Below are 20,882 nucleotides of genomic sequence, written 5' to 3'. Positions count from 1 at the left end.
GTTTCGGGAATGTTTGACAGGTGACATCAAACAAACACCGGCTTCCCCTTAAGACAAGTAAAATGTTTCATTGCATCTCGGCTGCGGAGCAAACGGATAGGCTTTCGCGCGATGAGTTTTTGTGTCCCCAATTCGGTGGTCGGTCTCGGCTCAGATCAATCACAGCCTCGTATTGCAAGGGAAAAGTTGTCCAGCGCTCCAATTCTGTTATCTAGAAGTCCAGTTGTAGCTTAACAAGGCAGTCAGCTGGGGCCAATTCAGTTTGTCGTATTTTGCGCTGATGACTATCCGCAGGCCGTGGACGACCAACTGTGCTGTTCTCTTACTCTGCCCATTTGCTTATTGATGGTATGATGCGCTTATATGGATTTGAACTCCTCCTGCCTAGGAGAGGGATTGCAAGAGCTCGGACATGAATCTGGGATCTACGTCGTGCACAAAGGCGAAAGAGAGGCCCTAATCCGGGTATATATGTGAGATGGGCTGTGGCCTATTGGTTAGCGGTCCATGTTGTTTTGCCAAGGATATATCTGATGAACTCTGTGCATTCACCAATGATCAGCAGGACTGCGTTTATTCCGGTGATGAAGTCTGGGTAGATTGTGGATAGAGGCGATCTAGGAGTTGGGATCGGTTGTAGGTCCCCGTAAGGTAGTTCACGTCGGGGGTTTGACTTCTGACATTCTGGGCAATTGGTAACGTAGCAGTTGATTCGTCGCCGTATATCGTGAAAGGACACTATGTGACGGAGCATGTTGTTGTGGGATAAAAGACGAGAGAGAAAAAAATGCCTAGACACTCTATGAGATCACTGCATTACAAGTCGTAGGCATCTCGGTAGAGGGATGAAAAGGCTTGGTTCTTTATGACAAAAGCAATAGGGGTTGGCCGACTATATATCTCATGAGGACCGATCAGGGACCTTCTTCCTCCGAGGATGTTGGGTGAGCGTCTCCTAATACATTTCACCTTCGCTTCTGCTGTCGACTTGGAGGTTGGTTTATATGGCGTATCTAATTGAAGAATTGGGTGTATCTTTTCGCTCATCTCGTGCTTGACTGACAGGTGGGCATATTCAAAAGTTTCAAACTCAGTCATGAGTATGGTAACGTCATTTTTGTCGTCGATGGTAATCTTGCGGACTAGTTTACCGCCATTGTTGCAATAACGCTTGGTGCTTTCTGCTCCTTGGCAGCTGTTAGGATTGTGTCAACTTTGGGAGCTGTAGTGTCGATTAACAACCCCCCCCATTTCGTTTCTCTTTGCCAGTTGACAACAGGTGATTGAGCATCTTGAATCGGTGACCTTTCACTCATTCATCTTCCTGCCTGATAATCGAGGTTCCAACGGCCTATAAATGCATCTCTTCGCAGCTGCTCGCACTCTCTTCCTTCTCTCCTCTTCCTTTCTTCAATAGCAGCCCAAAATGGCCTCTTTGGCAGCTGCTTTTGCAGCCAACGAGGATTTCTCCCTGTATACCATCGCCAATCATGACCATATTACTCGTCTTCCCATCGAAGTCAAGGCCCATGTCATCCAACACCTATCTATCGGTGACCTTGGACGCTTGGCTCAAACTTCTGCTTTCTTTAAAGACTCAATCACCCCCATCATGTACAAGAGAGACAACAAAGAGGAGTGTCCACGCGCTATATTTTGGGCAGCATCGGTCGACCCTGCTGGGGTCTACAACGAGGATGTTATGACAGTCTTGGACCTTGTTATCAGATATGGCGGTGACCTAAACAAAACATATGGCTCAGGAGCGCCTCGATCTTTCCACGCTACTCCTCTTCATCTGGCTGCTGCTCGCGGCAACCTAGACGTCGTCAAAAAGCTCTTGAACTACGGGGCCGATCCCAACGCTCTCGGACAGGGATTTCTCTACAAAATGAAGCCGTCTCTTGACCATGGGAAGTTTGATGAGATAATGGAAGACATCAATCAGACGGTAGCTGTTGCTTCTCGTTCCAGCCTGTGGCGCCCCTTATTCGTCCCATTTGTCTTGAAGAATGATGAGATTATCCAGGCATTACTGAGAAAAGGCGCTTCTCCAATACTTGCCATCCCCGTTCCCAGCAGAATGCGCTCTGCCCATGAGGCAGGCAACATCAATATTCTACACATACTCGCATCTCAGAAAGACCGAGAGTATAGAGATCCTACTGGTCTATCCTATTTCAGAAGATACTCCAACCTCGTTAACGCGCCCGTTCCAAGAGGAGCGGCCCCTTTGTCCATGGCAATGCGCCATAGCAACTTCAATTTGATCAGAGACATAATTGCAAACGGCGGCGACATTGAAGCAGTGAGCGAGGTAGGAACTACTCCGTTGATACAGGCCATCACATGCTTCAACAAGGGAAAAACGCGGGAAATACGAAAGGAATACATGGAACTCATCCACTACCTAGTCAAGTCCTGCAATGCCGGCGTCGGCAGGCATTCAGATGCCAGAGTGTTGCAGACGCCATTGACTTGCGCTGCCATGGGCTTCACCAACGATCTCCAGTACATCACTTGGAAGAATGGGATCAAAGATATATCGTCAATCATCAACCTCTTACTTGATCATGGAGCCGACGTCAACGAAAGATCTGACCAGGGATGTTCCCTACTCGGCGCTCTTTGCTGGGTTATTTCACAGAGAAAAAACGAAAAGAAGGACAACAAGGACAAGAAAAAAGAAGACGGAGGTAATCCTGCTGGATTCCTAGAGCTCTTCAAACAACTCGTTACCGAACGGGGAGCTGATGTCAGCGGGCTTCTTCCTTCTGGAAGCTCTATGCTGGGAGCTTGTATCGTCAAGTTCGGCCGTGAACCCTTGGCTTTCTTCCAAACCCTTCTGGAACTAAACGCTCAGCTCACACCTGAAGAGATTAACCCCGTTTTCAGGATGTGGGTGACCAACCGCAGCCTTCGCAATACAAAACCTGCACTCAATATGCTCGCGTATAGCCCATTTATCACTCGAGATTCTATCGATTTTGCCTACAGTACTTGTCTTAACGGCGAGGATAAGATTTGGGACATGCTTCAAAGCGAATTTCCGAATAGTACTGCCCCCCAAAAGATTGCCGCAAGGGCCCTCATCCAGGATGCCAACCTCAAGCGGTTTTCCAATGCCTTGCGATTCAAGAACTTCGACGGCAGCTACATCCACACTGATGGAAATAGCTTCCTGCATTTGATCGTCAAAAGGCTGCAGACAGTTTCGACTTACAAACCCTCTCAAGCAGTTGCCCATGCAAAGAAATTTCTCCAACTTGACGCATCTATCAAAGCTACGGACAAGAATGGCGAGACGGCCTTGGACAAGCTCATGTACATGCGCATGCAAAAAATCGATGCCTGCGACCCCTTGCGGCACTTTTTGCATGATATTGAGCATGGTGAGCGGCTTTTATGGGAAAAGTACCAAGCCAAGATTATCTCAGAAGAAGATTATGAGCGGAGATACAAGGCACTCATTAAATTGGATGAACAACAGGAAAGATGATGATAAATTCATCTAGCCAACTATCTTGTGATCTATCCCAAGCCCTCTATAGGGCATAACAACAAACGGGACGACGTTGTGCAGGCAGTGGGGTGGTTGGCTTGTCAAATTGTAATTCCTCATATTAGTGGGAATTTCCGCTTCAGGAAGGTTGATATTGGATCTGCGTCTTTTTCAAGGGTTCTCCTCTTTGGTTGCGATTAGCTAAAAAGTATGCATCTTTCGGTCTACTGATTGGGTCGAGAGGCTAGGCCAGGGTAAGAAGGCCAGCAGATAAAAAGGAATTCAAGATAGAGTATGCCTGGGTAGGCACATATAGCAAGGTCGGATTCGTCGCATTTCACGCTCAATAATAGCTATTTCATCTCATCTTCTGAGTCCATTTACCAGGTGAATATGGCAGGTGATCACTTGCACTTAGTCAGAGTGATTTGCAGCCGATAATATCTCATGCGGCTTACTTCCTGGTGAGTCGCACAGCGCTGAGACATGGTGTGTGATGAAGCCAGAAATGGCTCCGAGGCCCATCATGCATGTCTGATATGAGTAGTAGTATTAGTATATACACGTGAATGGAACAGTCAGATAAGAGGTAGGGTATAAGTGGATGGGGCAGAGAGAGGAGGAGACGGGCTGGGTATAAATTCATGCTTGATTCTCTCGGCTTTTGCATTTCTTTGGGCATATTTATCACATCGCATCGCTTCAAACACTCCAAGAAACAAGGAGAGAGTCTAGAGGCAGCTATACTTCTACGTACATCTTGAGCATCACGCATTTCAGCCGCCATGAGACTCTCTATTACAATAGCCGTCTCCGCCGCCATCACGGCCTGGGCTGCTCCAGCTCCTATGCCCATGCCTATACCGGTATGTAGCAACCCATCCAAATCAATCTTACTTATTCTACATGAAGAGAAATTTTACTCATACAAAATAACTAGCCCGGTATTCCCTCAGATGATGGCGCCAGAGCTGCTCTCGACAACCTCATAGTCGCCGTCCCCGGCTCCGGCAGCGATTACAACCGTACTTTGTTTCCCCATTGGATCACCATCTCCGGCACCTGTGATGCTCGGTACGTCAAACAAGAACACATAATAAGCATTTCGAACAAAAGAATCAAGAGCTGACAGAAAAAAAAAATGACAGCGAGTTTGTGTTGAAGCGTGATGGTGCGGGTGTCGTAGTCAACAGTGCTTGTGTGCCCACTTCTGGAAGTTGGATCAGCCCTTACGATAATGCAGCATTCACGAATGCATCCAAACTGGACATTGACCACATGGTTCCTCTAAAGAATGCATGGATTGTGAGTTTCCCGTTCAATTCACGTCTCTTCTTTCTTCTCCTTTTCTTAGCTCTACAACGGCGCATCGCTCACACGCACAATCAACAGTCTGGTGCTTCAGACTGGACTACGCCACAGCGTCAAGCCTTTGCCAACGACATCACCATTCCTCAGCTTTGGGCCGTTTCTGCAAGCTCAAATCGCTCCAAGGGCGACAAGAGCCCCGATAAGTGGAAGCCTCCCCTGTCGAGCTTCTACTGCACTTACGCCAAGTCCTGGATCGAGGTCAAGAGCTCTTATGCGCTGACGATTTCGAGTGCGGAAAAGACGGCACTAGACAGTATGTTGGATACTTGCGAATAATATTGAAATAATATATATATACATATATATATATATATGAAATAATTTCTCTAATTGTTTTTACACCGCCTCCCGACCTGTATTTCTGCTGCTACTGATGCTACTGATGCTCTTGAGGCTCTTGGGTGTATATAGTAGTAAGAGTAATTTTACAGGTATATACCTTACCGGACTTGCCAGAGCCATACATTAGTCGAAATGGGGAGGCTACCGCGACGTTCACGAGACGATGAAAAGCACCTCAGAGCAAATGTAGCAGTAGTCTCTTTGTGTTATAGCTAGAGTGCTGGATGATAGGACTGGGTTGCTGGATATTTTCCATTATACATATCATAACTGTATGAGATATAAATAGTATTCATCTTCTATACTTTAATCTTCCGAGATGCCATCGTATTCATCAATAACACTCTGTGGTTTGACAAATGTCCCTAGAGGAGTGAACTTCAAGTGGTCAATCCCAAATCCTGCAGGGCCACCAATCTCGATTCCTCTTTGACTCCCCGTCCATTTATCGCTCGCAGCTAGCCCCAAAACAACTACTAGCAGCCCATATCTATATTCAGGGGTGCCGATGGCTTCGCCGTTTTGTGCATCGATGACAGTGATCAAGTCGGGCACAATAGCCAAAACATCTTCTTGCTGCTCTTCTTTCCCGTCGTCTCGTACCCTGAGAGCTGCAATGTTTTCGTTTTTGAAGGGAATCTTTATGGTGCCTTGAAACGAGGTCGGATAAGTTCCATCTTGCTGTAGGCCATCGTTATCCTGCCTTACATCAACTCCTTCGATGAAGCATTCACCATACACGTAACCCCCTCTGAGTGTCCTCTCAACACCCACAATCTTGCCCTTCCAGAGCACTCTACCAGCTCCTTTGCCACCACACTCCTCAATGATAGATTCGGCCACGTTGTCTACCCTGTTCTCTTTCCGGGCACGTGCAACACCGCGTCCAATTCTCCAGGCCTGTGATAGAGTGTGCTCGACAGCCCATCGCTTCGTCTCTGCTCCGGTTACCGGAGACTCGGCAGCTCCCGTATGAGATCCCATTTGGGTGAGAGCTGCTCGCAAGATGCGTTCAACAGCCAAGTCAGACGTTGCTTTCGGCATGACGACAACATTGCCATTTCCATCGGACATGGCGATGGGGGACCAGATGGGGGATCGTTCGTTGAAAACAATAGGTGTTGTCTGCCACTTTGTTGGATATGCCCGCCCCATCCAGTCTCCGTCAACGGCTGGCAAGTTCAAGTTCGTGCTAGCCCCCAATATCATCGCTTGAAGGCCATTTCCACCACCAATCTCAATGGAGATCATATGAGTGGCGGGCTGAGAACATATTTTGAATATCTCCTCTTGGGCCTCTAGCAGCTCATCGGCGGGAAGTTTCTCGATACCAACTGTTGGACTGCCTACGCCGCCCCCACAGCCAATCTGATCGTCATCAGCAAGATCGTGAGGATTCACAACTCTCACGATCGCCCCTTTGCGAAGCTCTTGTTTCAAGCGCACTAGATGAGAATAAGGGGACCCTCCACCACCCGTGCCGAGGATATAACAGCCTATCGCAATCCAATCGGCATCTATTTCCGATATGTACCAAACGCGATTTTTGACAGCCGGTCTGTAGTTGAGGATGTCGACTTCTTTATCTTGATGCTCTTTGGATGAAGATTCCGGCGGCCTTGCCAATTTCTCATATTGGCTCATGTCATCAATGTTTTCTTCTTCGTCCTCCGCTTCAGGAGTTGAGCTGATTTTCGTTTCCCCCAAGTCAAAATCGCCAGCGGCGCGGACGATAAATCTAGTTTTATGAGCAATATACTGGAAACGATATACAGTTAGTAATTGTGGTTTGCTTCAAGGATCCATATTGGCGGCCTTACTTGTAGTGGTAGAGTTTCCTTTTCGACCACCTCCACAGTCGTAGGCGATGCTCCGGCAGATATCGTCTTTGCAATCGCCTCCTTGCTAACCTCCTCCAGCAACTGAGCAGTAGTCTTTGACTCTGTGGATTTGACGGTATCTACAACTGCACTGACTCTTGCCATGGCTGCCCCGATTGCGTTTGCAACCTGCGCCCACTCTGGCTTGAGCACTCGGCTTGCTCCTTTAAGCTGGTTTGGCGACAGAATAGCTCCGCCACCAACAAGAAGAACAGGAATGTCCTCGGGAGATGTTTTCATCTTGTCAATGGCCTTTTCAATCTTGTTTTTGATGACGCTTCTGAAAAGCTCAAGCTGCTCGGTAGTAAGCAAATCTTTTACAAGATTGGCATCACCTATGTTCAAACCAGGATTCGCTTGCACTATGCAATCTGTAGTGGTGGTGATGGTGCCACCAAAAACAACAGCTTCTTGTTGGAGTTTATGGCCAACGCTATCCGGACCGACAGTCAAGCCACTGTCAGTTCTGACGATGGAACCTCCTCCAAGTCCAATGCTCTTGATATCTGGGCAGGAAAAGTTCATTCTTATGCCAGCAAGGTCACTGTATGCAGCTTGCTGTCGGGGAAAGCCGTTGGCATGAAGCAGACCAACGTCTGTAGTCGTGCCGCCAATGTCAACGACCATGATTGCTTCGGATACTTGGCCCTGGGCAAGGAACGCCGCGCCTCTCATACTATTCGTTGGGCCGCTTGAAAAAGTCCTGATGGGTAGCCTCGCCGCCATGTCTCCTGACAAGACAGTCCCATCATTTTGGGTGATGAAGACGGGACAATGCAAGCCGAGGCGTTTGATCGGTGCTTGGAAAGATCTGATGGTCTTCCTGGCGAAGGAGAGGATCGAGGCATTCAAGATGGCTGCATTTTCGCGCTCCAAGAATCCCAGATTGGCGATTTCCTTGGAGCAAAGAACATCACAGCCAGGCAAATTTGCCTCGATAATGGCCGCAGCTCGTTCTTCCTGTCTTTCAATGGTATCAATCGGGCTGAAAACCCCATTGACAACAATACTCTTGATGCCCTTTTCGCGAATAATATCGCACTGCTGTTTAATCTCTCGCTCGTCAATGTCCGAAATCAGATTGCCGTCTACTTCCAAGCCGCCCTTTAAAAGTGCGTAATGCCCTAGAATCATCTGTCTCATGTCATCTGGCCAATCCACGCAAGGAGGAGCATGCTTGGAGAAAGGCCCGCAGAGTCGGATAACAGCCACGGTAGATAGCCGAGCAGCGTCTCTCTCAACGACGGCATTGACAAAGTGAGTCGTCTCGATAGTCACGCTTTCAACCTCTGATGGGTGAATAGCAGCGGATTTGAACATGGCAGTGATGGCATCGTTGATACCAACGCTTGGATTTGTAGTCGTGGGGGATTTGTGCCACGCCAAGATTCCTTTGCCTGGAGACGATGCTTGGAGGGGGTCTAAAATGACGCCGTCCGTGTTTGTGCCGCCGACATCGACTCCTATGCGAAGGTGTCTGCGCGAGTCTTGGGAAGGCATCTTGATTCAGAGTAAATGTTTGGATGCTATATCTTGGCAGAAAGTTGGAGTGATGTTACGCATCAGAAGATTCGTGTATATGGAGGTGCCGAGGGGCACTTGAGTTGTTTATCAGGAGATCAGATAAGATGGAAATTGCTGGGAATCCTTCCAATCGGCCTCCCGGCTGCGGAGATGGCGGGGTATAGCACTGCATGTGGGCTGCTAAATGGAGCTTTATGAGAGAGATTTCCAGAATTGATTGGCACGGCTGGCGTGGTAGAGAGTCAAAAGACATTCTGCGTTGTCAATGAAGGCTTTGTAGCTCCGGAGAGTGGCGCCAGCATATACACCATAGGAAGAGTAGATATGATCTATTTGATGTGTGTTCGGGTTGAAGCATATAGAACATCCATATTCCTGCCTCTGATCATCTCATTTCACTTTCATCTTTGCTTGTTTCCACTTAGTCGACTGGGTACCGCAGGCCTGCATCTGGCTGTTTTGCTCGATTATGGTTAAGTGAATGTCTGATAACAAAGAGCTTTGTTTCCCTATGTAATTAAAGGAGGTGGGAAAATAGAAGAATAGAGGTATACTACGGATACTAATGAAATGGCGTTCTTTCGAAAAGTAACTCGCGTCTCTTTGTTTACGTGACTGAGCTTTATATCTAGGTACCTAGTTACTCGGCCTATGGTTCAGCAGTGACGCCACAGGGCACTCGTCGCCTCTTTCAGAGCGCTGACTCAGCACCCACTGCCGCAAACGCCAAGTGCTCTGGCCGCAATCAGCAGCTGTCATAGACTAACAGGCGTGTTGATTCCAGCGACGTCTTTGGCTGCGTCAGCCGACCGTGACCTTGGCCAGGCAAACACGCACTTTATCAATACACGAGTTGATCCGCCACCGCATACGCAAGCAATTACATACGCCGATTCATTCTTCCAGAGGTTCGTCATTGCCACGTCCCGACTCTACGACTCTCTCGGTTGACGTATTTCAAGGACAGCTGCAGCAATCTGCCGACCTCTCCATGCCCTTTCCAAGCCTCTCGCCGAACGAAACTCCCGCCAGGCAGATATAATCGGCTTCCACTCTGCAGCTCAGCTCTCTGCCGCTCTAAATCAACAATTATCTCGAGCTTTCATCAATATAAAGGAGCGCGGGGTCGGATATCGCTGAGCACGTCTTTGAGCGTTGAGCTTTCAGCATCAAAGGTGGCAGCCGTCTGCTACCCCTCCATCTCCATACCACCTTGCCCCCTCCTAGAATCAACACTCTTTCGCCTCAGCTAGAGGCGCCGGTAGCATACAATCATGGCCGGCGGGTATGATTTGCGGTCGCAGGACCTCGAGGCGAATGCCTATGCGGCCTTGCCTGGGACGCAGGCGGAGTTTGTTGCACATAATATGACGCCACTCAAGTCTAATCTGGTCGGGCGAGAATTATTCGGTATGCCGACCTCATAATTGGTCTTCACCAATCCGAGCCCTCAAACTAACTTTGCGTGTAGGATGCCACCCCAGCCGCTGGATATACGAGCTGATCAATAACAACTTTACCGTCTGCGACCTTTTCCAGCGAGCTCGGGAAGCCAGGCTGGACAGTCACTATGCATGGGATCACCCCCATCGGCTAGTCATCAATGGGAACCAGTCTTATTCGACATCGTCGTCAAAGGTTTTATCCTCCATCTGCTTGGACTGCCATTATCACTTCTTATTCCGTGTTGAGTGGGAACAAGAGCATTCAGATGTTTTGTGCCACCATACCCACAGTGACTGGCCCATTGGAGATACTCAGTTTCCCTGGCATCATTTAGTCTGGGCGCCATCTGAGAACGACGCTGAGATTACTCGAGATCGATCAAAATACTATCCGCTGCTAGCTCGCGAATACTTTGCCTGCTCGGCTCCGTCATGCACGTTCCAGGTTACCCTTGATATATCAGAACCGCGGATGGCCTCGTGGTGGGTAAATCTCTTGCTGGACCATGAGACTATTCTTCAACAGTTGAACGCCGCGAGAAGGGACGAATCTACACGATATGAAAGCGCTACCGATGACTGGGCCAACCAAGCGCCATCCAATCTTAATACGTACCTAAAGAATCTCTTGGAAACGACTCCCGAAACTACCAGAAGTATCTCGAAACGGAATAAGAGATTCGCAGTTCTGTTTGGACCCCGTTGCTTCTCCATCTTTCGAGAACTTGAGTTCAAAGAGGTTACCGAGATTAATGACGGAGTCGATGAAGGGTCATTCACTCCAACTCCTCCACCGCCAGCAGACGGTATTGCCGGGAACACTAAAGTGGGCACATTTCGCGCCTATCTTGAAGATGTGCGCTCTGAAGTTCAAAATCTCATATTCAAGTCTGGAAGCACTGCGGAACGCCCGACTTTTTGTATTACTGCTCTGCATAATCACCTGGGCTGCAATGAAGTTCCTCATGTCAACACAAATCCCTTGGTAAACATGGAGCAATACAAATTCATAGGAACTTTGCCTGGCCAGTCAAAAGAGATTGTTGTAAATGCCTATAAAAGGCAGTGGGAACTTGCGCCCTCTAGGCGAAGGGAGCTTGTGGACATGTTACGGAATATTGCTAATGACGCTGGTAACGAACTTTTGTCTGCCTACGCCATGACTCAGTCATCCGTCTTTGAGAGCCAGCTTCAAACGTATACCAACAGCGATGATGATGGGCTTGCCTCTCAAGCATTAGAATTTCTTGGCCTCAGCCCACCAAATAATTATAGCGCGGAGGCAACGATACAAGCCTTTCGAGAAAAGCTGGCGCGAGACCCATCTGAAGCGGGTACTGCGAGGAGCATGCTTTTGTTGATTGCCCAGTCATCCAACGATGACTCTTATCAGGCATCACTACTTATGGAGGCTGATGACAAGATGTCACTTGAGACATCCAAAGTGATTCTAGGGCTGGATACAGTTGACGGGCCGTGGCAGAACGCAGTTGATGCTACAAAAGCAAAGGTAAGCGAATTTTTTTTTTTTTTTTAGAAATTCAAGTCAATAAAAGACAAGAATGACTAAAGAAATGCACCTCATTTCACATTATATGGCTAACTGAAAGAAATCTACAGCTAGACAAAAGCACATCAAAGGAAGCCAAGGGCGTATACCTTGACGCATTGGATTCGATCGCTGAGCACACGTCTTCGCCCTCACTCAAACACTCAGTTTTGGAACTTAGGCATTCCCTGGGCTTCAGTAATTCTGAGTTCGATAATGGCGACTCCAGAGCAGCCAATTTGAACCTTCCCATGGGCCTGCACAACATCGGCAACACCTGTTATTTGAATAGCTTACTCCAGTATCTCTTCACCGTGAAGCCTATTCGTGATATCGTATTCAACTATGACAGCTTGCGGTTAGAGTTGAACGATGAGAACATACAGGCACGTCGACTTGGTGGAAACAAGATGCAAATGGATCGGGGGGAGGCTGTCGTTGCGCAAGCATGTAAGTGCAACCTACTCTTGAGATTTGGAGTAAAGGCTTGTGAGAGCTAACGCTGTTTCTTGTGTAGTTGCGGAAGAAATGGCCACGCTGTTTGAAAGTCTTCGAACTTCCGACAGAACTGCCACTCGGCCTTCTCAAAGACTCGCCAACGCAGTTTTATTATCAACTCACACTCTCCTGTCTGGCTCGAAGCAGCCGTCTGAGACTCCTACGATAGTGAACCCTCCGCCCTTGCCCGCTCGCCCATCGCCTGCCCTTCCCACGGAAAGCCACGATGATATTAACATGGTCAATGTCTCTGTGCAAGCTGTGTCAGATTCGATAGAAACGCGGAGCCGTTCTAGCACTCAAACTCTCGTTGATCAAGATGACGCTCGCTCAGATCGCTCGTATGAGAAGGTTGAGACAGTGACAGAAGATACCAGTGGCCAGCCACAGTCCGTCCCGATACTTATTGACTTGGAGGATGACACTTTAATGACTGAGGCGCCGCAAGACGACAAGAAATCGACCATTCTAGTGGATATGGACGAGTCTAAAGACACTCCTGTGGATGTCAGGCCAGAGAATGCTGATGTCGACATGATTGATATAGAAAAGCCAGAAACGGTGGATCAAAAGGTTCTCAATGCCCTTGAGCACCAGAAGAGATCTTCTGGAACCGACCAGCAAGATGTTGAGGAAGTCATGGGCAGCATTCTCAACCGTCTCCAGGCAGCGATTCGCCCAACTTCGGTTGACAGCACAAGCGGCATCCAGCTGGAAAAAATTATGGAGACCTTCTTCGTCACAACAGTCAATTATACCAAGAAATTTGATGAGAAGGAGTACCAACATGAGATTAGCTTTGATCGATCAATTACGGCGTTTCCGGCTGCTGAAGGACCTTGCTCATTGTACGATGCACTCGGAAGAAATTTCGACCAGCAGATTCTAGAGGAAAGCAAGCTCTCGCGATATACCGCCATCAAGACGTTACCGCCGGTCTTACACATTTTGATTCAGCGGTCGCAATCCATGGGCAGCAAGAACGGCAACCCAGTTGTTATACCTGAGACTCTATACCTCGATAGATACATGGACGCTCCCCATGATTCGCCCGTTTTCCAGCAAAGGGTACAGGATTGGATGACTGCAGAGCGAATTGTTGATTTAAAGTCACAACTGGCAAAGGTCGAAGCAAACCCAGCCTATATGACCTTTTTCCAGAACTATGGGAGTGAAAGTGAGGTTACAGATGACACAGCGAAGCAATCCACTAGCGGAAGTGACGAGTTCATGAAAGATGAAATAGACTCTGAAAATTGGGATTTTGATGGGCCAGTAGAAGATGACTTTTTGCTTATCACGCCGGCAAATGTCACTAAAGAGACTGCTCCTGAGGAACCCGCCAACAAGATTACAGATATACAGAAGACGCACGCTGCAGTGCTAGAAATGATGGAATCGGAACTGCGCCAACGACAAGAAGCGCTTGAGGCAAGTATGAGCAGCCAGAAGCAAATTTCGTACCGTCTCCATGCTGTCATCTGCCATCGTGGCCACCTGACGTCGGGACACTATTGGGTGTGGATCCACGATTTCGAAGCCAACGTTTGGCGTTGGTATAACGATGCGGATGTGAAGGAGAACAAAGATACTGCAGAAGTACTACAGGCCCTAAGCACTAGCGGTGAGCCGTACTACCTCTGCTACGTACGCGACGAAGACAAGGATCAATATGTCAGCGTCCCTAAAAGAGAGCCTCCTAAGAAGGAGGAAGGTGGCGGCCAGGAACAAGAAGGCCAACCAGAGGCTGAACAAACGAAGCCAGTCGTTGAGATTGAATCAGCACCCTTGACCGCAGCCGATAGGGACGGAGATGTTGAGGTTATTGACGCAAGGAAGGAAGGTGACCCAGTGATTGCCCCTGAGGTGGATGCGGTGGCGCAAGAGCCGCAGGAACCGCAAGATTCTCAGAAGACAGTAGTCATGGAAGATGCAAGCCAATTTTAAGGAGGGAGGAATGGTAGAAGTCGGAGGAATAGCTTTTGATGACTCTTTTTGGGGCAATTCAGTTGGGTGAGAAGCAGTATTAACACATGGCAAGTAAAGAAAAGAGGCGTGCGGTGTACCAAAAATAACTTGAGAGCATAAATGGCATTGTCTGCGTCTAGTAATTAGGTAGCTTTATGATGAGATGATTTACTAAGAAACTTGCAGAATCACAAACACACGCATATTAACGAGGGCACAAGAATAGGGTATGATTGTCATTAAGGATTTATTCTTTTTTTTTTCCCCATTAAATGCTTCTATAAAATTGTAATCTTACCGGCCCTTGAAGACGGGCTTTCGCTTCTCTTGGAACGCCTTCAACGCCTCATTTCTATCTTCAGTGTTGACAACCCTCTGGTACATCTCATTCTCCTTCTCCTCCCTAGCCCAGGCAACGGCTTGCAGCCCAGCACGGATAGCAACGGGTCCTCCCTCGCAAATCTCCTGAGCCAGCCTGACAGCCTCTGACAGGGCAGACTTGCGCGCAATCTGCAGGATATCCGACCCTTCGCGCTCATCCTCGGGGATGACCTCGACAAGGCGATCGGCAATGCCGAGGAAGTAAGCCTCCGGGGCGGCGACGCGGCGGCCCGTGAGGACGAGATCGCGGGCGCGGGAGAGGCCGATGAGGGCAGGGAGGCGGAAGGTGCCGCCGGCGCCGGGGATGATGCCGAGGCGGGTCTCAGGCAGGCCGACGGTTGCGTTGGAGGAGAGGACGCGGAAGTGGGTGGACAGGGCGAGCTCGAGGCCGCCGCCGAGGGCGAGGGAGGAGATTGCGGAGATTGTAGGGATTTGGAGGTTGGAGAGGCTGGTGAAGGTGCTGCGGAGGTTGGAGAGGAATTGGGCCGTTCTGTAGTAGATATAATATTAGCAAATGGCCATAGGACAGAGATATGATATGTCTTTCTATACTCACTCTTCTGGGGTGAAGCCTCGACGCTCTTTCAGATCAGCGCCTGCGCAGAAACATGTATCAACCGCACTGGCGAGAACCAGAGCTCTCGTGGGGCCATGCTCGTCGATGCCAGCAGCTCCGCCGAAGCGCTGCTTGGGAGCGATTTCCTCGCCGTTGGGGCCGTACTGGCTCTGGACATCGTCAATCTCGGCGCGCAGCGAGGCTAGCAGGTCTCTGGAGATGGCATTTCTGGCCTGTGGGCGGTTGAGCTCGAGGACGCGGATGTGGCCGTTTGAGTTTGCGCCTGCGGGGAGGTTCGTGACGCGGATGAGGGGCTCGGAGGGAGTTGAGTAGAGGCGGCGGAAGATGAAGGGAGAGGCGGAGAGGCGGATTCGAGGAGCCATTGTGGGCGGTTGTGAGGATAATGAGGTGGAGGAGGGTGTGTGGTTTTGGTTTGGGGTGGAAGAAGGGACTCAATTGGGAGGAAGAGGGATAGCTATGAGTTGGGATTTTGGATAGAAGCTCGGCTTAAAAGTGACGTCGATTTGGTTGAATGTGCCGATGCGGCTTGTATCGGTGCTTTGGGCCATTTGGCTGGAGAGCCGGCATTAACGAGGCTGAGGGCAACGACAATTACAGGTTTATTAGACAAGTATGGAGAATATGATGGGTTGGGATGCTTTATTCTGCAGATGGAAATTCTATTGCGTTCAATTAGTGAAACAGGTAGTCAATTGCTGTCTTGATGACCTTGTGCTTGGCCCAAAAGCCTAATGGATGAGGTCGATGAGCGTCTCGTCGATCGCTCTGTTTCTTGGTTATATCCTCTTTTCGAAGCAAACATGGTGTACAGAAATTTCCATTGGTACTAGCTCAAGGTAAAAGCGATGAAAGTGAAAATAGTCCACAGAGATGCAAAGACCACGAAGACGCCGTCACTTGAGCTGTTGTCGTGGGTCTCAAAGCTCTCGTTAGCTAGCTAGAGCTCCGCATGCTCCATTCACTAACTCAACGCATTTATGCTCATGATATGAGGCTAGCTTTGGGCTTTCCAATGTACCCTGGTAAGTAAACAGCCTGTAGTCTCTACCAATCCTTTAAGTGCTCTAAAATGGTCAATCGAGGCTGGGAGTCGAGGTGCAAGTGGTGTCAATGACTCCGATATCCCGCTGCCCTAGATGCTAGGTAGGAGCTTCTAAAGCCGCACCTTCCCTTCAACATTGTCCCCTGAACCCTAATCGATAGCACAAAGGCTATTTCAACTCATACAAGTAGAAAGACTCCATCTACAACCCATGCTTCTTGTTCCACTCTTGACACATCACTAAGGCTGCCATGGTGTGCGCAGTTCTTCATGCCGCTTCACCCGCTTCTCGTCTCGGGCCAATGGCGAGCTCCGGCGCGCACCAAATGCAACCACACGATATTAATCCGGGGGAGGCGCAGCATTGCTGCAGCGCTGCCTTCAGGCCATTGTTCGATCTTTAACGCTATATATAAATTGCCCTGCAAGATCTCGCCAAACCCCTGGACCCGATCATATCTGATACATACAATATTAATCTAATCTTTGGTAGATCGCGCAGCCTCTCCATCGTCATGGTCTTATCAGCCATCGGCTGGTCAATATTGTTTCTCGGCGTTTCCTTTGGCCAGCGCCCCCCAAAAGTCCCGCGGACAAGATGCCTGCTTGCCATGAGAGTCTCAATTGGTCAAATTTGACATGGCCGCGTCTCGACCCACACCGTTGGGCGTATGACAACAAATCATTTACTTATCGGAGATCAAGGAATATTTGTCAGTAGTGATATAAAGAGCTACCGAACGGAGGGCTCCTTGCCAACCTCACCGACTTCGTCTCTCTTGTACCACTTCGGCCTGGGGCATGGCAATCGTCGCAGGTCATTAGCAGATCTGAGCAGGCTCTCTGGTTACGCCACTACTGAAATAGGCCCCATCGTCGGTCGTCGCTGGGGGCATTGATTGGTAGGGCACCTATGCTCTCGCAGTTTGCTCTTGGTAGTTGCTGGGGGCCGACGGGCGTTCTTTCTACGAGCCATGGCAGCCACCAGTAGCATAATCTCGTCTGTTGTTATTTCGACCGCAATAACAGCGGCACCTACTGTGTCGTCTCTGCCACTTTCGGTCATTGTCGAGCCCAATATAGGAGGAACTCTTGATTTTTTCCCCTTCGACGACCTAGCCAACGTCGGGAATCCGAATGACGATGTCTTCAGCTTCAGGGATCTCATCAAGTCGAGCATTGCAGGCGACCAGAGCGTTGTGCTCTTCGGCACCGGCTGCCTGGTCGATGGCGTAGAAGATTGCACCCGCGCTTGCAACAGCACTGAAAACTTCTTCGGCTCTCTTGAGACGTTTTACGACTGTATCGCGCTGGCTTCCATTTCCCACTGGACCCATGATACCGAGAGCTACTACATCACCCCCCAGACAGAGCGGAATGCTAGCGTTATTATGGGTTCTGGAAGTCTCGCCAATTTCGATTATAAGCCAACCCTCGACTCCTTCATCACTTGCGCACAAGCATCCTGCGGAAGTGACCAGTTGAGCGTGCCATGTGGCCCCTCCATCAAAGCGCTCTCCATAGAGCACTCTACTGCAGATGAGATATTTGAGGCCATGAACACATTTTGCCCAGATATCCCAGCCAATATTGACCCTGACATCTTTGGGCCCGGAGTAAGACTATACCATCAAGATGTAGCCTTATAGAGTCAAGACAACACTAATCTTGCCGGAATAGGTGCTGATTTCCTACGTGCTCCAAGTATGCTTCTCGGGATCACTGTATCTGGCTGTTCAAGCATTCACCCTCTGGGCGCGCCACACCGAAAAGAAACGGGAGCCTTACACCCTCACCCGTGCCCAGTCGTTAATCTGGAGAGACACATCTACCATGTCGCGGACCAGTGTGGCCATGGCCACTACCCTGGTCGAGTTCCAGGAAGCTCAGTGCTGGTTTGTGTTTGCGCTGCAGATCGCCTCCATCCTTGCCATTGTCATCAACTCCCAGGATGGCACATTCTGGGGCGAGATCATCGTCAATGGCGCTGTCGCATTCCATGTCAGTCTAAACGGAGTGCTTCCCATGTTCTTGGTCCAAGTTTGTCTCCATAACGAAGGTATTCGCAACTGGCATACATTCCTTGGCTTTTGTGCAGAATATCTATTGGCGATTATTGCATCTACGCAAAAGATTAGCTTCTCGTCTACCTTTGATCTATTCAAGCAGCAGCATAGTATCGAAGAATGCGGCGGCAACCCAAGTCCGCGCACGTATTGCGCCGCTACCCATGGAGTTTCCGGACTCAGCTTGACTTTCTTCCCACATCCGCTTTTTTACAAGGTTGTGTTTCTGGCATTGGACAGTGTTACATTTATTGCGCTCGTCGTCGACCAGCTGAGCTGGACGCTACGAAAACATAGACGGACGAAGCATTTGAGATTCGGTCGCTGGACGCCTGGTCGATGGCCGGAGAACCGACTTCAGCGCCACTGGAAAAAATTTGCAAAGTACTTTTGGAGAGTTTTGGAAATATTATATTTCTTCATCAATATCCTATACATGGTTTCGCTGGTTACTGTCATCAGTGCCAAAAGCTTTGAGGCAAACAAATGGTCGTATGGACAGATTATTGCCATTACTTGTTGGGGTCCTGTCATTGTCAAGCTGATAGACCTCATCGTATGTAAGTTTAAACGATCCGAGATGAGCCTCATTTCTAAAGTCTCCCTCTGCTACCTCTGCTGACCCTTGCGCATAGCCGGACCACCAAAGAATGGCGAAAAGCTCAATTCCGGGCCGCCACGCTTGCGCATCGACAATATCATTAACCATAGACTGATATCAGAATACACCGATGAAGAGCCGTTTGAGCCTGACTTGAAGACAGCTCGCGTGGCTTACTCTCGTCAAGAGACATTATTTTCGAGGACAGAGACAGAAGCGTCCCATACGTAAGAGGTAGAAGCGCCGGATGATGACACGAGTTTTTCAATCATGACTAATGTCCTTTACGATTTAATGTAATGTCACTTTTCTTACGCATAGTATATATATATAGAACTATCAGTACATTATATAGAAATAATAGGTTGGATGCAGGGAAGATATTCGTTAAATCATCATCTATAATAATACACAGGATTGGCCACTGGACGTGCCGCTCCTTGTTGCCGGCGACGGCGAAGAGTTTATGACGGCCTAGACGGGTCCGCCGTCTCGAATTTGGCTGGCACAAACTGGTAACTCACGTTTTCCCGCTCTCTCAAGAAGTGGTTGACCCTCTCATCCTTGTTGAGTCCCGCTACCATGACTTCGTTCCTCTGCAGCCGGCGCCCGACGTTGTTGTTCTGATCGGCCACCCATCCAGCGTAGACGGTGCTGCTGTTTTCGGCGCGGTTTGTCTGCGCAATGGCCCCGACGACGCAAAACATGACGACAATGGTGGCAAACGCTCCATGCGACATGAAGACAGGCTCGCCGGCCTTTCCCGCCTGGGCATCCCGCCAGTGCTCCCAATCTTCCCACGTGGCGTTGTTCGCGGCGGTGCCCTGCTGGTGGCGCCAGTTTCTGTCAATGTCGCGCAGCGTCGTAACGCCGTCGCCGTGGGACCAACCGAGGCCGTAGGCGTCGTACATGCGCCGCTTGGAGGAGTTGCTGAGGAGCTCGTTGGCGGCGACGATCATGTGGTAGCGTTCGAGGCGGGTGGCGTGGGGGAGTTGGCTGATGTGTGATGAGGACGACGACGCTGATGGCGATGTTGATGCTGATGCTGATGAGGGATTGCCTTGGGGGTCATGTGTATCGGGATGGTATAGCTTGACGAGGTCATAGAAATGTCGCTTATCGTAGATTGCGCTTTTGGAGACGCCCAAGACCTGGTATGGCGTGGGTCGCGGCGATTTCGGCCATTCGGGGATGGTGTCGCCAGATGATGCTTTTGCGTCGGACCACTTCTTTTCGCTGGCTTCGTTTACAGTGGCATATCGTCGTCGCCGCAATCGATCGCATAGAGGCGAGGCAGAGGCAGAGGATCGTGCGCAATGTGAGATGTGATGGGAGGTGCGGAGGGGCGAGGCGAGAGTGCCGGTCGGTGGCTTGATGATGGCCATGGCCTTTGAAGGCAGTGGAAGTAAATTACAGTCAGAATTGGTCGATTTGAGGGCGTTATCGATTGATCAATTACAGTCAATCCAGCGAGGACGAACTTTTGGCGCCGATGATGTCGTCCACAAATCGTTGCTTTCGCGGGACGGAGCTACAATGGATTGGATCGGGTCACGCTACTCTCCCCGCTATTTTGGCATTTTTTTTTGGCAGCTGTGGTGGGGCGTGTTTAATGGCAAGAACGTTCAATAGGCTATTCGCCTCCGGTTTTTCTTTTTAAAAGCTGCCAATCCACTCAACTGTCTTTTGAGCTAGGTTGCTAGCGGCCATCACAGCTATTTGGCAAAGAGATTCTACGAGAATGGGAGACGAAGATGTGGTGATAGCCACAGAAAGTCGTTATGCTACTCAAAATGAGCCAAATCTTTCACCTTTTTTTTTTTTTTTTTTTTTTTTTTGCATAAACAAATTTACTAATCAGCCACTAAGTAGACTCAGGGTTGTATTCTCAGTCCATCGTTCACTCGTTATAGATTGCTTCTTTTCACTAGGATTTGTGAACAGAGACAGGCAATGCATTATCGTGCTCTTCTTAAGAATCTCCTAGAGGCTGATAAAGGAAACAATCGCTTCAAGGTATTTGATCGTAATTTTTTGCTCATGCTCGGAAAGTCAGAGGGCTGCTCTACAACATTGGTTCGGTACTACTTACTACTGGTGAGCTGCAGGAACCTCAAATTTGCTCGGCTTTCATAT

At 49.2% G+C, this 20,882-nt stretch overlaps 7 protein-coding genes across 7 annotated transcripts; 4 read left to right on the top strand and 3 right to left on the bottom strand.

Moving 5' to 3' along the window:
- Positions 1–1,426: 1,426 nt before the first annotated feature.
- On the top strand, positions 1,427–3,679 carry TrAtP1_008353 (uncharacterized protein; the record flags this gene model as incomplete). The annotated part of the gene is made up of 1 exon (XM_066113878.1): positions 1,427–3,679. One exon carries the CDS (start codon positions 1,427–1,429, stop codon positions 3,497–3,499), a length of 2,073 nt encoding a protein of 690 aa, XP_065969967.1. The 3' UTR covers positions 3,500–3,679.
- Positions 3,680–4,170: 491 nt separating this feature from the next.
- Positions 4,171–5,149, top strand: TrAtP1_008352 (uncharacterized protein; the record flags this gene model as incomplete). The annotated part of the gene is made up of 4 exons (XM_014086354.2): positions 4,171–4,368; positions 4,443–4,576; positions 4,651–4,807; positions 4,895–5,149. Exons 1-4 carry the CDS (start codon positions 4,288–4,290, stop codon positions 5,147–5,149), a joined length of 627 nt encoding a protein of 208 aa, XP_013941829.1. The 5' UTR covers positions 4,171–4,287.
- A 255-nt stretch (positions 5,150–5,404) lies between these two features.
- TrAtP1_008351 (uncharacterized protein) lies at positions 5,405–8,738 on the bottom strand. Its single transcript, XM_014086394.2, has 2 exons — positions 7,036–8,738; positions 5,405–6,973 (listed from the first exon to the last, which is right to left on the bottom strand). Exons 1-2 carry the CDS (start codon positions 8,593–8,595, stop codon positions 5,522–5,524), a joined length of 3,012 nt encoding a protein of 1,003 aa, XP_013941869.2. The 5' UTR covers positions 8,596–8,738; the 3' UTR covers positions 5,405–5,521.
- A 652-nt stretch (positions 8,739–9,390) lies between these two features.
- TrAtP1_008350 (uncharacterized protein) lies at positions 9,391–14,258 on the top strand. The gene is made up of 5 exons (XM_066113877.1): positions 9,391–9,527; positions 9,582–10,029; positions 10,091–11,574; positions 11,685–12,063; positions 12,131–14,258. The coding sequence occupies exons 2-5, from the start codon at positions 9,894–9,896 to the stop codon at positions 14,056–14,058; spliced, it is 3,927 nt and encodes a 1,308-aa protein (XP_065969966.1). The 5' UTR covers positions 9,391–9,527; positions 9,582–9,893; the 3' UTR covers positions 14,059–14,258.
- Positions 14,259–14,309: 51 nt separating this feature from the next.
- Positions 14,310–15,707, bottom strand: TrAtP1_008349 (uncharacterized protein). The gene is made up of 2 exons (XM_014086355.2): positions 15,017–15,707; positions 14,310–14,950 (listed from the first exon to the last, which is right to left on the bottom strand). Exons 1-2 carry the CDS (start codon positions 15,397–15,399, stop codon positions 14,374–14,376), a joined length of 960 nt encoding a protein of 319 aa, XP_013941830.2. The 5' UTR covers positions 15,400–15,707; the 3' UTR covers positions 14,310–14,373.
- A 310-nt stretch (positions 15,708–16,017) lies between these two features.
- TrAtP1_008348 (uncharacterized protein) lies at positions 16,018–20,250 on the top strand. Its single transcript, XM_014086692.2, has 3 exons — positions 16,018–17,695; positions 17,760–18,705; positions 18,781–20,250. The coding sequence occupies exons 1-3, from the start codon at positions 17,054–17,056 to the stop codon at positions 18,975–18,977; spliced, it is 1,785 nt and encodes a 594-aa protein (XP_013942167.2). The 5' UTR covers positions 16,018–17,053; the 3' UTR covers positions 18,978–20,250.
- TrAtP1_008347 (uncharacterized protein) lies at positions 19,211–20,131 on the bottom strand (the record flags this gene model as incomplete). Its single annotated transcript, XM_014086691.2, has 1 exon — positions 19,211–20,131. One exon carries the CDS (start codon positions 20,129–20,131, stop codon positions 19,211–19,213), a length of 921 nt encoding a protein of 306 aa, XP_013942166.2.
- Positions 20,251–20,882: the final 632 nt, after the last annotated feature.

The sequence above is a fragment of the Trichoderma atroviride genome, chromosome 4 (assembly GCF_020647795.1).
Source record: "Trichoderma atroviride chromosome 4, complete sequence".
In the NCBI taxonomy this organism is placed as follows: Eukaryota; Fungi; Ascomycota; class Sordariomycetes; order Hypocreales; family Hypocreaceae; genus Trichoderma; species Trichoderma atroviride.
The sequence above is the reverse complement of the archived record's forward strand: the minus strand, read 5'-3'. Positions and strand labels throughout refer to the sequence as shown.

What these genes read in the sequence shown, in the direction of transcription:
- TrAtP1_008351 (XM_014086394.2), bottom strand. Translation starts at nt 8,595, where the DNA reads ATGCCTTCCCAAGACTCGCGCAGACACCTTCGCATAGGAGTCGATGTC. An exon ending in AGGAAACTCTACCACTACAA is followed by an intron (nt 6,974 to 7,035) that starts GTAAGGCCGCCA and finishes TATCGTTTCCAG; the next exon opens with TATATTGCTCATAAAACTAG.
- TrAtP1_008350 (XM_066113877.1), top strand. Translation starts at nt 9,894, where the DNA reads ATGGCCGGCGGGTATGATTTGCGGTCGCAGGACCTCGAGGCGAATGCC. An exon ending in TTGATGCTACAAAAGCAAAG is followed by an intron (nt 11,575 to 11,684) that starts GTAAGCGAATTT and finishes AGAAATCTACAG; the next exon opens with CTAGACAAAAGCACATCAAA. An exon ending in GGCTGTCGTTGCGCAAGCAT is followed by an intron (nt 12,064 to 12,130) that starts GTAAGTGCAACC and finishes TTTCTTGTGTAG; the next exon opens with TTGCGGAAGAAATGGCCACG.
- TrAtP1_008349 (XM_014086355.2), bottom strand. Translation starts at nt 15,399, where the DNA reads ATGGCTCCTCGAATCCGCCTCTCCGCCTCTCCCTTCATCTTCCGCCGC. An exon ending in CGAGGCTTCACCCCAGAAGA is followed by an intron (nt 14,951 to 15,016) that starts GTGAGTATAGAA and finishes TATCTACTACAG; the next exon opens with AACGGCCCAATTCCTCTCCA.
- TrAtP1_008348 (XM_014086692.2), top strand. Translation starts at nt 17,054, where the DNA reads ATGGCAGCCACCAGTAGCATAATCTCGTCTGTTGTTATTTCGACCGCA. An exon ending in CTGACATCTTTGGGCCCGGA is followed by an intron (nt 17,696 to 17,759) that starts GTAAGACTATAC and finishes TTGCCGGAATAG; the next exon opens with GTGCTGATTTCCTACGTGCT. An exon ending in GCTGATAGACCTCATCGTAT is followed by an intron (nt 18,706 to 18,780) that starts GTAAGTTTAAAC and finishes CCTTGCGCATAG; the next exon opens with CCGGACCACCAAAGAATGGC.